The sequence below is a fragment of the Vigna umbellata genome, chromosome 4, assembly GCF_029865625.1.
Source record: "Vigna umbellata cultivar VRB3 chromosome 4, Vumbellata_1.0, whole genome shotgun sequence".
In the NCBI taxonomy this organism is placed as follows: domain Eukaryota; kingdom Viridiplantae; phylum Streptophyta; class Magnoliopsida; order Fabales; family Fabaceae; genus Vigna; species Vigna umbellata.
The window spans coordinates 32,492,546-32,509,625 of record NC_142168.1 but is presented as its reverse complement, the minus strand read 5'-3'; the positions used below and the strand labels follow the sequence as shown (position 1 = coordinate 32,509,625).

General features: G+C 29.8%; 1 protein-coding gene across 1 annotated transcript; it reads left to right on the top strand.

Annotated features, from left to right (window-relative positions):
• The first annotated feature begins 8,638 nt into the window (after nucleotides 1-8,638).
• Nucleotides 8,639-17,080, top strand: LOC124836066 (putative ABC transporter B family member 8). The gene is made up of 9 exons (XM_047311132.2): nucleotides 8,639-8,980; nucleotides 9,103-9,157; nucleotides 9,542-9,720; nucleotides 9,815-10,272; nucleotides 12,035-12,575; nucleotides 13,437-13,616; nucleotides 13,732-15,015; nucleotides 15,895-16,310; nucleotides 16,631-17,080. The coding sequence occupies exons 1-9, from the start codon at nucleotides 8,726-8,728 to the stop codon at nucleotides 16,986-16,988; spliced, it is 3,726 nt and encodes a 1,241-aa protein (XP_047167088.1). The 5' UTR covers nucleotides 8,639-8,725; the 3' UTR covers nucleotides 16,989-17,080.

Here is a 17,080-nt window from a genome sequence, read left to right as displayed (position 1 = left end):
TTCTAGTCTGTCACTCACTGCTTCCCAAACACGGTGTTCAACAAGGTTTGTTGAATTTGTTCAAAAAGTTCAGCAGAATTAAAATAGGATTAAAACAACCATATACATATATACATATATACATATATACATATATATACATATATACATATATATATAAATAAACATATTAAAATTGAGCTTCACCTATTCATTCCGTTAACCATAACCAAATGATCAACTATAGATCAAAAGATCAAGCATCAACTCGGCTAATAGTGAGTTTGGATGATCAACCACAGCGAATAGGCCAATGAGTCTGGATGGTCAACCACTAGTTCAGAAAACAAGCCATTGAGCTTGAACGTTCACCAAACAGACCAGATAGTCATCATCAGATTGAATTGTCAATCACCAACCTACAGAATAAGCCATTGATCCCAAAGGATCACCTAACAAACCATCCAGCCTTGTATCAGACTGGGATCACCTAACAAACCATCCAGCCTTGTATCAGACCGATCAGACTGAATAGGTCTTACTCATGTTTCAACCATAATTAGACCAATTTTAATCAAAACCTCCAACCTATAAATAAAGATTTAAAGTAAGAAGGTAGGTTATACTCATTAATTACAACATTTACTTTTATGTGTTTAAATTGAACTGACTTTGACATTCGAATATCTTATTATGTTGGTACTATTGATTGCCTTTGGATGTACAAAAAATTTCTTAACAAACAAATTATGTTAATCGAATAATTAACCTTGACTCTAACCCGAAACACCTATCTTATTCAACTGTCTCTAAAGATTTAATATATATTTATCTAGTGTAGTTCTTGAATCATTCTAAATCAATTCCATATAAAGCAGTTCTGATAAATGACACAAGTATTGTTGTATGAATTGATCATATCCCAATATCCCTGAGCAAGCCATGGAAGAACTAAACTATGTTACATGAAAAAGCTCCCAATGTAAGCAAGAGAACATTATAGTGAAATCATTCTAAAGTGTATGGTAGGTAGTATATTAGTAACTTGATGTCTGTTATTAATTTAATATGATGATAACGGAGGGTTTTATGACAATGAAAGGACCTGTTTTTTTCTTTAGTAGGTCAATGATTATCACTATGAAGAAATAATGCATGGCCAGCTTGGTGAAGATGATTGTAAATATAGATATAAAATTAAGAAAAAGGGTTTCAAAGATAATGATTCTCAGACTTATGTTTCCAATCCATATACTTTTGCTTTCTCTTTGGTGGATTTTTTTAATCATTTTAGAATTGTAGGCCATTGGCAAGGGAAAGTGTAAACTATAACATTCATTTATAAATTAAAATTGTCTATGATTTATATAAAAAAGTAAAATAGCATAAAGTCATTGAGTGGAGAAAAAAATTAAAAGGAAATAAGTAGTTTAGACTATAAAGTTTTTACATTAGTTGTTTATTATTAATAGTATGATACTAATAATGATTTATGTTCTTTAAGATGAACATAATCATTATTATTTTAATGATCACAATAAAGTAGTTTGATATTAATTCTAAAATAAAGCATAACTTTTAATATATTTTTAACATGCACTATTAATCAAAAGTTTATTAAAAATTGAAAATTCACAACATTTCTAATAGGAAATAAATTATACAAATTATATTTAAATTTGAAATATTATTAAGAAGACATAAATATAAGATTACAAGCATGAAGTCATTCATTAGAGATAGAACTAATGAGATATAAGATAAAGAATTTTTGAAATTATAGGAAAATAAATGAAATGTGAGGAAGAGTAAGAACACAATCAATCTTTGATATTTATTTGAGGGAGAATACGACACAAAAATAAATAAATAAGTAGTTTTACATAAATTTAAAATATAAAAAAAAGTAAAATGCACATACAAAATAAATTTTCACTTATATATAAAAACTTTTTCTTGAATGTTTTAAGCTTGATGTTTATCAAGTCATCGTTTCTTGTTCCATGATTAATCATCCTACTTTTTACTTTACTCTCGTGTTAGGTCATTTTGATGATGGAAAACCCTTCCTTTGAATACGTTATTGAAAGGGACACACAGAGACAGCCACTGTCTTGAATTTTGAAAGAAAAAGGATATTTTATTTCATTTAAAACAAAATATTCAATTCATAAAAACTAATAAACAAGCATGTTATAATTTGAATACTACACGAGTCTTTAAAATTTCATTTTATTACTCATAAAAGTTATCATACTTATTAAAATCCTCAACAAATACAAGTTAGAAACATTAAATCAAACCAATATATTTATAACCCAAAAGAAATTGAGACTCACTTTTCACACTTAGTCTATTGGAATAAATTGAATTAAAGGATTAATTTTTTGACTTCTAATTTTAAGTAATAATTTCAAGGCACATGTTCTAATGAACCCAAATTTATAAGGAAAAAGAAAAACTTATAATATTGTAAGATAATGATACTTTGACAACATTTTAACACTGTCTATGTGTCATTCTGGGATTGATCCAAAATTATTCCACAATCAATAATAATAATAATCATAAACACCAAATAGACCAATCACAGAATGACACATAAACAGTGCTAAAATGTTGTCAAAGTATCATTATCCAATATTGTATTGGGTGTCCTTAAATAGAAAGTTTGTATTAAACTAAAGAAACATCTAGCCAGCCATACAACGTAATATGGGCAAATTGAATAGTGTGATGTGTTTTACCTGCTCCACTATTTCTTGCTTCAATTATAATATTATTCCACCACATTCATCTTCTCCAACATAATCTTTGTCTGCCTCCTCGCAAAATATACTTCATTCTCTCTAATGCAATTAATTAAAACAATGTTTTTCAATTATTAACACCATGCTTTTAATATATAGGAACATAAAAAGCCATCAAACCACTCCCTTAGTTTAAACTATAATAAACAAGTCCACCTCAATCATATTTTAAGGAACAAATAAAATTATTATTTTTAATATATATTATTCCAACTTTCATTATTAAATGATACGAGATTATTAAATATCAAGGTTAAACAAATGAAGATTTATGTTTAAAATTTCATTTTCATATATATATATATATATATATATATATATATATATATATATATATATATATATATAACGATGTTAATATTTTGATCGATTGATATAAGAGTTAATAGTTGTATCTGAAGTACTAGTTATTTTGCCATTCGAAATTGTGTTATGATTTTACCATTAACAAATGCTTCAAAATAATTGAATATGTATAACTATTTTTATAAGTGATATAAATAACTATTTTTTTTTGTGTGTTAATGAATGATTTGTTTTATTACATTAAAAATTACTAAATAACCATGCTTAACATACGGAATCACCAAATACCCGAGTTATATATCAAACATATGATATCAAATGGATGCATATATAACGATATTATAAACAGCAATTAAAGTTATAAAAATATATTATTTTCCAAAAATGTCAGAATATATTGAAAATTCTAAAGAATAGTAGGATTTGAAAATTTGATCGTAGTATAAATAAAAAATTTAAGTCACATATATGAAAAAAAAACCTATAAACATTAAATTATATCAAAGTTTTATGTTAAAAATAGTAACAGATATTTTATATAAACTACTTATATCACAGTTTTGATTAATTTATTAAGTAACAAAATTTCATCAATAATATCAAAATTAACGATTTATCTTAGTGTTCTATTAAAATTCAGAATCAACCATAAGTTTTTTTTTTCTATTAAAATCGAAATTATGTGATGTGGTGGTACGGTGGCACTATCCGATTTAAAAATTAAACAGTAAAGTACCACTTTTGTAAGGTATAACCTATTAATTAACAAATAACAACATTTTCTTATGTCGGGTGAGGATGTTGAGAATCACAAAATCCATGATCCATATATTAATATTAATTGTATAGTCAATTAAAGGCACCAAAACAAGAATGCTGAATATGATTTTAACCATATGTTTCGTAATTTAATCACGTTTCATTTAAATATTAAGTCATTATCATTGGGTTAGTAGCCACTAATGATGAGCATCACCATTTAACTACCAATAAACATATTCAGAATCTTAAACAACGTAGTATTATCTTAAAAAGTCTTACATAGTGATAATTGGAATACGCCTGAAAATAAAGATCGAATTTGCCCACGTTTTTATCCATTATTATAATACAAAATACCCCAATATCAACGAGAAACACGTGGATTATATATTGTTGGGGGTTACGAGTACATCAAAATTGTAGCAAATGTTTAACACAAATTTTAAATCCCTCATTGCTAATATCATCGGTTTATTTATAAAGACTTTTCAAAAATGGGAGCTTGGAAGATAATTTTTTGAAATTATAGTATTTTACCTTTAAGTTAGTTGATGTGTTATTAATTATATTTGAACAAAAATACAAAAAATATAATATAATAAGATAATTAATTTTGTAATAGAATGAAATTATTATTAAATTATGATAGTGTGTGACGCTATAAACTTTACTTTAAAGTCAAAGTTTCATGATCATCCAATCTAATTATAGAAAATTTTCTTTTACCTATATTGGTAAAATGATTTCATTAAAAAAATAAATTTTAAGTCAAATTTAATATTAAAAAGTGAATTTTAAAGTGGTGTTTGTATCTTTTGAGATTTTAAATCCATTCCTCCCATAGAGATATATATATTTTATATCTAAGATTATATATTAATGAATAATTTGACCGTAGATGAAATAATAGACCTAATAAATAAAAAATTTAATAAACTAAACTCTAACTCATTCTCATTATTTTGACATCAAATTAAGAAGTGAATTTTAAGTCTAGTTAATCACATAAAACTTACTGAAATTTAGACTCACTTGTATTATGAATTAGTTTTATCTTAAACTAACATAAGACTTTCAACACCTAATATTAAAAACTCTATAAAAAAGCATAAATTTTACGCTTCTTCATATAATATTATTTGATTATATATATATATATATAATATCTCTGTATGATAATATATTATTTACTTTTTAATTAGGCATATATCATTATCAAGAACAACTCAAGTATCACGTGTACTTTTAACACACAAAAAAAATGGAAATAAATTTACGTGCGTGATGTAGTGGACCAATCTATGTAGAGTAACAATGAAGGAACAAAACTAGTAGACTTTGTAGGCATTTTTTTTATAATTAAAACTACAAAGCAAAAAGTTTGTAGAACCTTAATATAATATTGCAATCCTAAAACCTAACCTAAGTCATGTTTGGCCACATTTAAGGCGAAAATACCGGAAAGGAGCTTGTATCATAATTAATGTATATTGAATAATTTCTTGAAATGTAGTCTTATAATTAATAATTATTTTTTGTTAATATCGTAACTAATATTATTTGTTTATTTGAATTTATAGTAATTTAAGAATATTACAATCAATTATATATATATACTAATCAATAAATATAAATTTTGTTTTTCAACTTATTCTCGACTAAAAAAGTATACTTTTTTGTTGATTAAAGTTGTTAAACAAGATGAGAATCATTCTTAATTAAAAAATAACTCAAATTAAAAAATGTATAATGTTCTTTCAATTGATGTTAACCACTGTCAAATTGCACAGAATCATGTGACTGGTTATTGAGGTTAATTAAATTAATATATTCACATATTGATTTAATGTGTAAGATTTTAATATTGGAAGAGAGATCCAGAAGCGAAGAATTAAGTGACCTTAACCTACAATTTTTTTTCTTCTTAAGTTACATTATATTGTTGTTGTTTTTTAATATATATATTTGTGTCTTTTCAAAGCTTTGATATCTTTTTATTGTTGTATTTTCTTTTACATATTTGCAACTATTTCTGTCATGACAAATTTTTAAATTTTGTTTAATGCTTAATAATAAGTATTTAAAACAGTCATAATAAGCTATTTATGAAATTTGTTTAACTTCCATATTCAATAAAAGTAGTTAAGTATTTAATAAGATTTTTTTATGAGAAAATTAGTTGTTTTATATTTTTTATTTTTTTAAAAATTAAATATATTTTTCATCCCAAACTATTATAAAAAATTGTATTTCTCCCTTAAACTAAATCATAAAGTATATTTAGGGTTTGTAGTGAATTCAATGTAAAACATCTTTCTAAACAAACAACATGTAAAATATTTTGCCTAGGATGAACTGAGTTTTACATGACTAAAATTAACCTCCACATGTTGTTTGTTCATAAGAATATTTTATATAATTTTCATAAAGTACATTAATGAAATATTCTAATATTTAATTTAAGAACTAAACATAATTTTTAAAAATATTGTGGTGATGAAAAATATATTTAACCCCCCTCCTTTTTTTTTTTTAATTATGAGGTCTCTTTGTCCCTTCTTTAGCATAATATCATTTTTTTTATTATTTTGTTGTTATTATTATACTAATTGATTAATGAAACTCTTATGTTTTTATATCATTTAAAATATTATTAGTCAACAACTTAATAAGTTAAATATTTTATTTGCAATCAAAACTTGAATTTGTATTAATATTATATATAAAAATAATTTACACAGCATCAAAATTAGTTATTAAAATATTTTTTACATTTTTTTAAAATTTAAAGTTCTAAATATATCATTGTAATGTTTTTTTACTTATTTTATTATCTTTAAAATAATTTTATGTAAACTATATGAATAGTGATTTTTCAAAAGTTTATAAAAATATATATTTTTATTTGGAAACAATGCAATTGTTTTCAAACGAAGTAATTTTTTTTTAACAAACAAATTTATCTTAAAATACAAGTCGAGGTAAAAATAAAATGAAATGGAAACTGATAAATAACTTTTACTTTTGAACTCTTATGTTCAACATTAATATTTAAATTAATTGTAAAAAAATCGTTCTATCAAACACAATTTCTTGATTTCTTTTTAAAAAATTTGCTTGTGTGTGATGAAACACTCTTATGGAATTTCTGATACTTGATCAAGGTTAATCTTAATATAAAAATCAGCAAACTAAAAGATTGAGATGTGACTAATTTTAATATACATACTTGGACAAGAATAAAGAAGAAATTGACTTTATTCGAAAGGCAAGGAAGAGACATGAGATTAAAAAAAATGGCAAAGAGTTAAAGTAATAAATATTCAATGATAGAAAATTTCATTTTGGAATTTATCAGAGGAAAAACATATCTGGCAGAAAATGGGGGAATATTGAAGTGTTCAAAGGAATCATATTTCAAACTAAATATTTGGAAATGAACACGTGCCATATATATACTTCAAAATTATTATTAACATTCTAAATATAGACAGACAAGTCCAGAGAGTGTAGGGCTAAGTTTTGTAGCACAATATGATATGGTTGCTAAGCATATATTAAAGCAGAAAGTACATTAAAATTATAATGAGGATCATATTATAATGATACCAACACATTATCATTGATGTGTGTTTTATAGTTAGTGCTAGAAAAAGAGAGGTCCAAAACATACAGCTACACAAATACATGTGTTGAATATAATTATTATTATGTAGTTTGATGCAAGAAAAGTGGAATATGCTGTGTAAAGATATACATCTTCCTCCATACTTCTCACCAACACATAATGCAGTTCTAATAAGTTTCTCTTCTTAAATATCAAACCTACAAATTAACAATGTTGATGGCCATATTTTATATTTTATCTTTAGTTTTCTAAGTTTTGACAATCTGTGAGATGTATCTGACAAGGTTGTCGGATATACGAACACCTTTCTTCACTGTAGCACGTGTAGTTATTTGTTGATTCTGTCTGAAAGCTTTTTTTTTTCTTCTGCTAAACCTAATAAGAGAGAAAAAGGAGAGAGAAGAAAACAGTATTAGTGCCTCTCAAAAGTTGTCATAGTTCATAAAAGTAGATATGCATAATCTGTTGATATATATTAATGAAAATATCTCATCAATTTATATGTAGGGAGAGATTTTTTGCCCTGTAAGAGAATCTATCAGTTGAACTTTTAATTTCATCTTTTCACTTAGATATACTATATAGATATAAACGAGTATATTAAATAATGATGATTCAATACCATACATTAATATATATATATATAGAAATACCTCAGTAATGTATTAAATATTATAAGCTCTATTCACGGGAAGGGACATTAGAACCTGATGAAGTGGCCATTTATAGAATAAAAAAAGGTGGCAAATTGCAATAAACCGACAATGGGCAAAGTGACCTGAAATGAGAGTACTAAATAATTAGAAAGAGAGCAACGAGTGGTGTGATGGCAGTGTGGTATGTCATATCATCTTTCTCCAAAACTTGACAAAAATTGTGAGAATCTATTGGATTTTGAAGATTAAAGAATTGAAAAACAAACAAAGAAATGAAACGAGAAGCACAAAATCATCTTTAACAACCCCACAATTGCACACAAAAAGCCTTTGATGATGATATTCATCGTGTGCTTCCAATAGAATATGCTTCTCTCACTCTTTCAAGTCATGACAGAGATGCACATGGAGTTGTGTTCACACTCTTCACTCCTCACACTTATATATATATATAAGTAGGCTTTGGAAACCAAAATCATCTCATTGTGATGTGCCCCCACAACACACAATTTCTTGCTCACTCTTTCTTTGTTTTCCCTGACAAGGTTTTCACACAGCTGAAGGAATCTTCATATATATACTAAATGGGTTCTCCAAGAATGGATGAAACTGAGACACAAAAGGTAGAGATGAGAAGAAAAGGGAGAGCTTCCATAGCCATCATTTTGAGATATGCTGATTGGATTGATGTTGTGCTCATGCTAATGGGTGCTTTGGGAGCAATTGGAGATGGCATGTCCACAAATATTTTGTTGCTGTTTGCAAGCCGTATCATGAACAGCCTAGGTTACAGTAATAACCAACAAAGTACTAAGACATACATGGCTGAGGTTGAAAAGGTAAGTTAACGTTGACTCATATTCCTTAAATTCTTGTTTCACTTTTCTGCACACTGGGTTCTAATAAGCAACTGATGTTTCTCTCTCTTCTTTCATTTTTGTCTTTTGATTGTCATTTACAGTGCAGCTTATATTTTGTCTACTTGGGATTAGCAGTGATGGTGGTGGCCTTCATGGGTAATCCAAATTCAAACCTTCTTTTTCATATACTTGCTTTGCTTTTTGAGGACAAAGGTGTGAACACTGTAATAACTAATGTGCAACATTTAGCTATAGCTAGCATCTAACTGTAGTAGCCACTACTCAGTAGTGCAACAAGGTTCGAGGCAACCTCAATTTTCACATGTTTAATTTGGCAGACATGTTTGGTCATTATTGTATTATGAAACCCTAAAAAGTAGACTTTCACTCTCAGAAATTGGAACTACACCAACCCACTAAATATATATATATACCAATCAAGTAGAATCTTCTTAAAGTTTTGATCTAGAAAAAGAAGCCAAAGCATATATGGATGAATAGGAACTTCTGAATTAATCAATAATTGATGCTTAACTGCAGAAGGGTATTGCTGGAGCAAAACAAGTGAGAGACAGGTCCTAAGAATTCGTTACAAGTACTTGGAAGCTGTCCTAAGACAAGAAGTAGGGTTTTTCGATTCCCAAGAAGCAACTACTTCTGAAATCATTAACAGCATATCAAAAGACACTTCTCTCATCCAAGAAGTTCTGAGTGAAAAGGTCATTTTCTTCTCCTAGTTTAGGCAACATCAATTGTTTTGTACCAAGAAAATCTTTGTAATTTTATGTTATCTTTTGGTTTTTGGTTTCTCAGGTGCCCCTATTTTTGATGCACTCATCATCATTCATATCTGGGGTTGCGTTTGCCACATATTTTTCTTGGAGGTTGGCCTTGGTAGCATTTCCAACGCTGCTTCTTCTCATCATCCCTGGCATGATTTATGGAAAGTATCTCATCTATCTGTCAAAGTCCTCTGTGAAAGAATATGGCAAAGCAAACAGCATTGTAGAACAGGCACTTAGCTCGGTGAAAACAGTGTATTCATTCACTGCAGAGAAGAGAATCACTGGAAGATATTCAGACATATTGTGTAGAACTTCAAGGCTTGGAATCAAGCAAGGAATAGCAAAGGGTCTTGCAGTAGGAAGCACAGGTCTCTCTTTTGCAATATGGGCATTCATTGCTTGGTATGGAAGCCGTTTGGTCATGTACAAAGGTGAAAGTGGTGGAAGGATCTATGCATCAGGCATTTCCTTCATAATGTGTGGACTGTAAGTAACTATCTCTCTCTCTCTTTAAGCTTTTGTTGTAATTAGTAAGAACATTAAAAATGATAGATTCTTATAATTTCTGATACTAAATTTAAGGTTTGATCCAATATATTAAAGAAAGACATGACAAAGATTTAACCCATGATACATGAATCCACCAAGATCAGCACAAAAGGTTTAACCAGCAACTAAATTCAAGGTCTATTCATCATCACCAATCACATGTTTCATTCATGCATGAAATTTGATTCATTTTTGTGGCTGATGCAAAGTATATTAAAGTAGCAGATCGATGAATCTTAACAATCAATTAAAAATTGGGATAGCCCAGAAAGTTCAATCAATCTAAAGTTAAGAATACATTTATAAATCTTGCAAATGATCTAGTTGTCATGGCCAAACATTATCATATAGTTCTCTTTAGAAAAAGGGAATTGAAAACAATATTAGTTTAATTCTGTATAACTATAGCCTTTCTGTATGATAAGATTGGAATCAAATCGGTTCAGAAAAAGTTTATCTTTAGTAATAATGCGCCAAATATTTTAGTATCTTACAAAATGATATTTAATTTGAGGACATAGTAGTGGCAATCTTCAGTAAAAAGGAGTAGGCATTGGAAAGAAGTGGTTATTTCTTTCCAATTAAGTATGACATTCAAAAGCTCCTTCTTTCAAAAGTGACCTCCTAAAGCATTAGATGAAAAAGCAAAGAGAAGAAAAGCATGGGTCATCGAACAGTTTTAGTAACAGTATGATTGATTCACTATTGAAAGAAATTTTTTTTATCTTTCCATGTTGTGAATCCATAAAGTACCAAAGTGATTTTTTACTAGATTTCAAAGATACAACTAAAAGTTGATTTTCAGTTCAACTGTTACAATAATTACTTCTGCTTGAACTTGATTAATAATTATTAAAGTATCTTGTCTGTAATACATAAGCAAAAATGTTTAATTAATCTCGACACTTAATATATAACTTCAAATGACAAGAAAGAAAAATATTTGATATCATTCAAGCTTAACAACTTCTAATTAATAAACAAGAATCAAGACAAAGATCATTGTAGGAAGTATATTTATTGAATAAAGAGTTTCTAATATTAGTTACTTAGTAATTAAGAATGAAGAATTCTGCAAAATTAGAAGGAGATTTCCCCTACAAGGCCATAAGCTGTTAAGCTCTATAAATAAATGAATTCAAGGAGCATATATATAGAACTCTTAAGTTTCTTTTACCAATTCTATATTTGAATGAAGTTCTGGCAAATCTTGCATTGCTTTTAACATTTTCCAAATTTTGATCAAGACCATTGATTTGAATTTTATTATTGGTAGGTTTTTCACTGCATAAACAACTTTTTTGTATTACATATTCTATCTCTTTTGTTTTCCCCCAACAGATAGATATCTTGAAAAGAAAAATAAATAAAATGTCAAAGTAGATATTGAAATTTTTTGAGAAAAATTTAAGAAAGAGTTTAAGTCTTATATTAAATTTAAATATAAATGATCAAATTAGTATAAGAAAAAAAGTCACATAAACTCAATGTCAGTGGATTTTGAGTCTAATTGAATCTCATAAAATCGATTTGTAAGGTAAAATTTATACTCATTTATATATTATAAATTAGTTTTATTTCTGGTCGACATGCGATTTTCAGCGACTTCCAACAAAAACTATATAAGAAAAAAGACCTAGAAATAATTAGGTGTTTTTTTTCTTCTTTGCTGATTCTTGGAATGCATGATAAAATGTAGATCTCTGGGAGTGGTGCTTCCTGATTTAAAGTACTTCACAGAAGCATCTGTTGCAGCATCAAGAATATTTGACATGATTGATCGAATACCATTAATTGATGGTGAAGACACAAAAGGGCTTGTGTTAGATCACATGAGTGGGAAGCTAGAGTTTGAGCATGTGAAATTCACATACCCTTCTCGTCCAGATATGGTTGTGCTGAGTGATTTCACTCTGCAAGTTGAAGCAGGGAAAACGGTTGCTCTAGTTGGTGCAAGTGGAAGTGGGAAGTCCACAGCAATAGCATTGATGCAGAGATTTTATGATGCAGATGAAGGTGTTGTGAGGGTTGATGGTGTAGACATAAAAAGCCTTCAATTGAAATGGATAAGAGGGAAAATGGGGCTTGTGAGTCAAGAACATGCAATGTTTGGAACTTCCATAAAGGAGAATATCATGTTTGGGAAAACAGATGCTACCATGGATGAAATAGTAGCAGCAGCCTCAGCAGCCAATGCTCATAACTTCATAAGGCAGCTTCCTGAAGGTTATGAAACTAAGGTGAATCACTTTATTCAAACAATAACACTCTTTCAATCAACTTTGTTTGCACAAAAGTACTTACAAAAAGAGAAAAAGATTCAGTTTTACACTTTAGTTTAAAACAAATAAATGAAAAGAACTTAAAAGTTAACTTGCAACTAGGGAAACAAATTTGGTTTATTTTACTTTTTTAACTTATATCATCAATTCTTGATTGATGTTTATACTTATGAAATTCTCTTTTTGTTGTTTGGTTGAATTTATTAGTAAACCTAATAAAATAAAATAAAAATAATAATGAAACTTCTTAGATAGAAATGATTTGTATAGAAAATTGAATGGATAATGATTAATTTATAGAAGAAGTTTACTTTATTAATTCATTTTTTTATTTTCTTCTCCTATTTATCCAAAGGCTTAATTAAGGATTTAAGTATTTTTTATTGAGTTTTTATTAAAAAAATGTTATATTAAGTGTTCAAAATGTTGTTTATTTTTATCTAAATACCTTGCTGCTTAGCAAAAATAAAAGGAAAAAGTACTTCAAAGATAAAAGATATTTTAAACACTCAATAAAATAAAAATAATTTTTAAACATAAACCCAATTGAATAAGATAAACAAATTTATGAAATAGATAAATCTTAGTTAAACTTCTTCCAAAAAAAAAGGTATTAATTATCTCTTTATTTGTCAATACTGTTAAGCATGTGTTTGGAAGAAAACAAATATTGTGATTATTAGAAGCTTTCTATGAAGGATATTACAATTTTAGCACCACCATAGATGCTTAATCTACACATAAAAGTTTGATTCTACGTTTTATATTATTAGAAAAATGCAGCTACTACTACTACTAACCTGATGAATTGTAAAGCAGATTGGAGAAAGAGGAGCACTTCTTTCAGGAGGACAAAAGCAGCGACTAGCCATTGCAAGAGCCATCATAAAGAATCCTGTAATTCTCCTACTTGATGAAGCAACCAGTGCTCTTGACTCTGAATCAGAATTACTGGTTCAGAATGCCCTCGATCAGGCCTCCATGGGAAGGACTACATTGGTAAGCTATTCTATACATTAAACTACTTAGTTCACTAATTAATTTAAGAGTGTTTGTATTAGTATAATTATGACAATGAAACGAGTGATGAATAACACGAACTGAACTTGATCAGGTTGTTGCACACAAGCTATCAACTATTCGAAATGCAGACCTGATAGCAGTTGTCAGTGGTGGTCGAATCATTGAAACCGGCACACACAATGAACTCATGAACAGACAAAATGGCCACTATGCAAACCTGGCAAAGTTACAGACACAATTGAGCATGGATGAGCAAGATCAAAATTCAGAACTAGGTGCTCTTTCAGCAGCAAGAAGCAGTGCAGGTAGACCAAGCACAGCAAGGTCGAGTCCTGCAATATTTCCAAAGTCACCGTTGCCTGATGAAGCCAGCAACCCATCTCCAGTTTCTCACCCTCCACCATCTTTCACCAGACTTCTCTTTCTGAATGCTCCTGAATGGAAACAAGGTCTAATTGGGACTCTCTCAGCCATAGCCTTTGGCTCAGTTCAACCACTATATGCTTTAACCATAGGGGGTATGATTTCTGCCTTTTTTGCCAAAAGCCATCTGGAAATGATGCACAGAATCAGGACTTATTCTTTGATTTTCTGTTCCCTTTCCCTTGCCTCTATCACTCTCAATCTCTTGCAACACTACAATTTTGCTTATATGGGAGCCATGTTAACCAAAAGGATAAGACTGCGCATGCTGGAGAATATCTTAACCTTTGAAACTGCTTGGTTTGATGAGGAACAAAACTCCAGTGGAGCATTATGCTCAAGGTTAAGCTATGAGGCTTCCATGGTGAAGTCCCTTGTGGCAGACAGACTCTCTTTAATAGTCCAAACCACTTCTGCTGTCACCATTGCAATGATCATAGGGCTTGCCGTGGCTTGGAAGCTAGCTCTTGTTATGATAGCAGTGCAGCCACTCACAATTCTTTGCTTTTATACAAGAAAAGTGTTGCTCTCCACACTCTCGACAAAATTTGTTAAGGCACAGAATCAGAGTACACAGATTGCCGTGGAGGCAGTTTATAATCACAGAATTGTGACTTCTTTTGGGAGCATTACAAAAGTTCTACGGCTATTTGATGAGGCGCAAGAGGCTCCAAGGAAGGAGGCAAGGAAGAAGGCTTGGCTGGCTGGCATAGGAATGGGTTCTGCTCAGTGCCTGACGTTCATGTCATGGGCTTTGGATTTCTGGTATGGTGGTACTTTGGTGGAAAAGAGAGAAATATCAGCTGGGGATGTGTTCAAAACATTTTTCGTTTTGGTGAGCACTGGCAAGGTCATAGCTGATGCTGGAAGCATGACTTCTGACCTTGCCAAGAGTTCAACAGCAGTGGCATCTGTGTTTGAAATTCTTGACCGAAAATCACTAATTCCCAAGGTATGTTAGCTCTGTATATTATTTATTAATTTGAACCCATTTACACAAGGACTTATTAAGGATCTTTAGAACTAGAATCTTATAGAAAATTTGGAAAATTAGTAAAAGGGAGGACGTTATTTTTGAAACATTGACATCTCAGGCCATAGAATTCCAATTGGGGTGATTCAAAAACAAAATGAAAGTTCACTTTTTTGAATTTTAATTTAGGCTCAAGAATCACATAACGTGGACATGTAGAATGAAAGTTATAACAATGAGATAAACTTGGATAGAAATATGAAAGAAAAAGGAAATAATCACTCTTTCGAAAAGAGACAACGCAGATAAAAAAGTCCAAAGAATTCTTGAATCACTCAAGAACTTTGAACAATCACTCTCACTAAGATAAAGGTGATAAAACTCTAATTTTCTGCATAAAACTTCACTTGTCTCTTTGATAAAAATGGTTATGCTTATTAGGACTGATGACTAAGTTGTCAACCAAACCCTTATAATAATTTGAAATAAAACCAAACTAAAACTCATTAATTGATTAATCCAAAACATAATTTGATTCACTAATTTTCCAAAAGATTGAGTCATTATTTAAATAAATAAATTATTTAAAAAAAATATAGTAACAAAATTGTACTTTAGTCTTTCTCCGGGTCATAATGCAATAGATTTATGAGTTTTATTTTTTTTTATAGTGTGTTTAATTTTGTTATTTCTATCAACGTGAGACTTAGTCTCGTAATTACACTATTCCCAACATCATGGAACATTTTTATTTTTGAGTAATCTTATCTGCACACTTGCATAGTCACAGGCACAACTATGCTTCCCTATCATTAATATATGTCACAACTTTTACTGATGAAATCGTGTTATTTTTAGGCTGGGGATAACACTAGTGGCATTAAGTTGGAAAAGATGAGTGGTAAGATAGAGTTAAAGAATGTAGATTTTGCCTATCCAAGCAGGGCAGGGACACCAATTTTGCGCAAGTTTTGCTTGGAGGTGAAGCCAGGAAAAAGTGTTGGGCTTGTCGGAAAAAGTGGATGTGGAAAATCAACAGTGATAGGCTTAATCCAAAGATTCTATGATGTTGAGAGAGGTTCGGTCAAAGTGGATAACGTAGACATAAGGGAATTAGACATTCACTGGTACAGACAGCACACAGCACTAGTGAGCCAAGAACCTGTCATATATTCTGGCAGCATACGTGAGAACATTTTGTTTGGGAAGCAAGATGCAACTGAGAATGAAGTAGTTGAGGCTGCAAGAGCTGCAAATGCTCATGAATTCATATCGTAAGTTTTCTCTCTACATGTATACTACACGCTCTCTTGTTTTAACCATAAACTGTCAAATTCATTTCTGAGAAGTTAATGTACAATAAAATTTGACAAAGCTGCTTCATGGTTAGTCTTTTAAGAATGTTGTCGATGTTTAATTCTTGATCTATACAACCAAAAAGGACTATTCTTTTACAAGCAAAGATCATCACATGTTCAATATCTTTGAAAAACCTTAATCTTTCAAGTTACAACCACTTTATAAACTCTTTCAACTAGCTTTTGGAACTATTTGATGAGTAAAGAAGTGAATTTTTCATTTGGGTATGGTGTAGATCACTGAAAGATGGATATGAAACTGAATGTGGAGAAAGGGGAGTGCAGCTATCAGGAGGGCAAAAGCAGAGAATAGCAATTGCAAGAGCCATAATTAGGAACCCAAAGATACTACTTTTGGATGAGGCAACAAGTGCATTGGATGTGCAATCAGAACAAGTTGTGCAGGAAGCACTTGATAGGACTATGGTAGGAAGAACCACCATTGTTGTGGCACATAGGCTTAACACTATCAAAGAGCTTGATTCGATTGCTTATGTGTGTGAAGGCAAGGTCCTCGAGCAAGGAACCTATGCTCAACTTAGGCACAAGAGAGGTGCCTTCTTCAACCTTGCCAGCCATCAAATCCAAACTTAGCTACCATGATTGTATAATTTTCATGTACAAACTTCAGTTCATCAAGAAATCTATAGGTCTTTTATTTATATATTCTATATAAAAAAAATAGT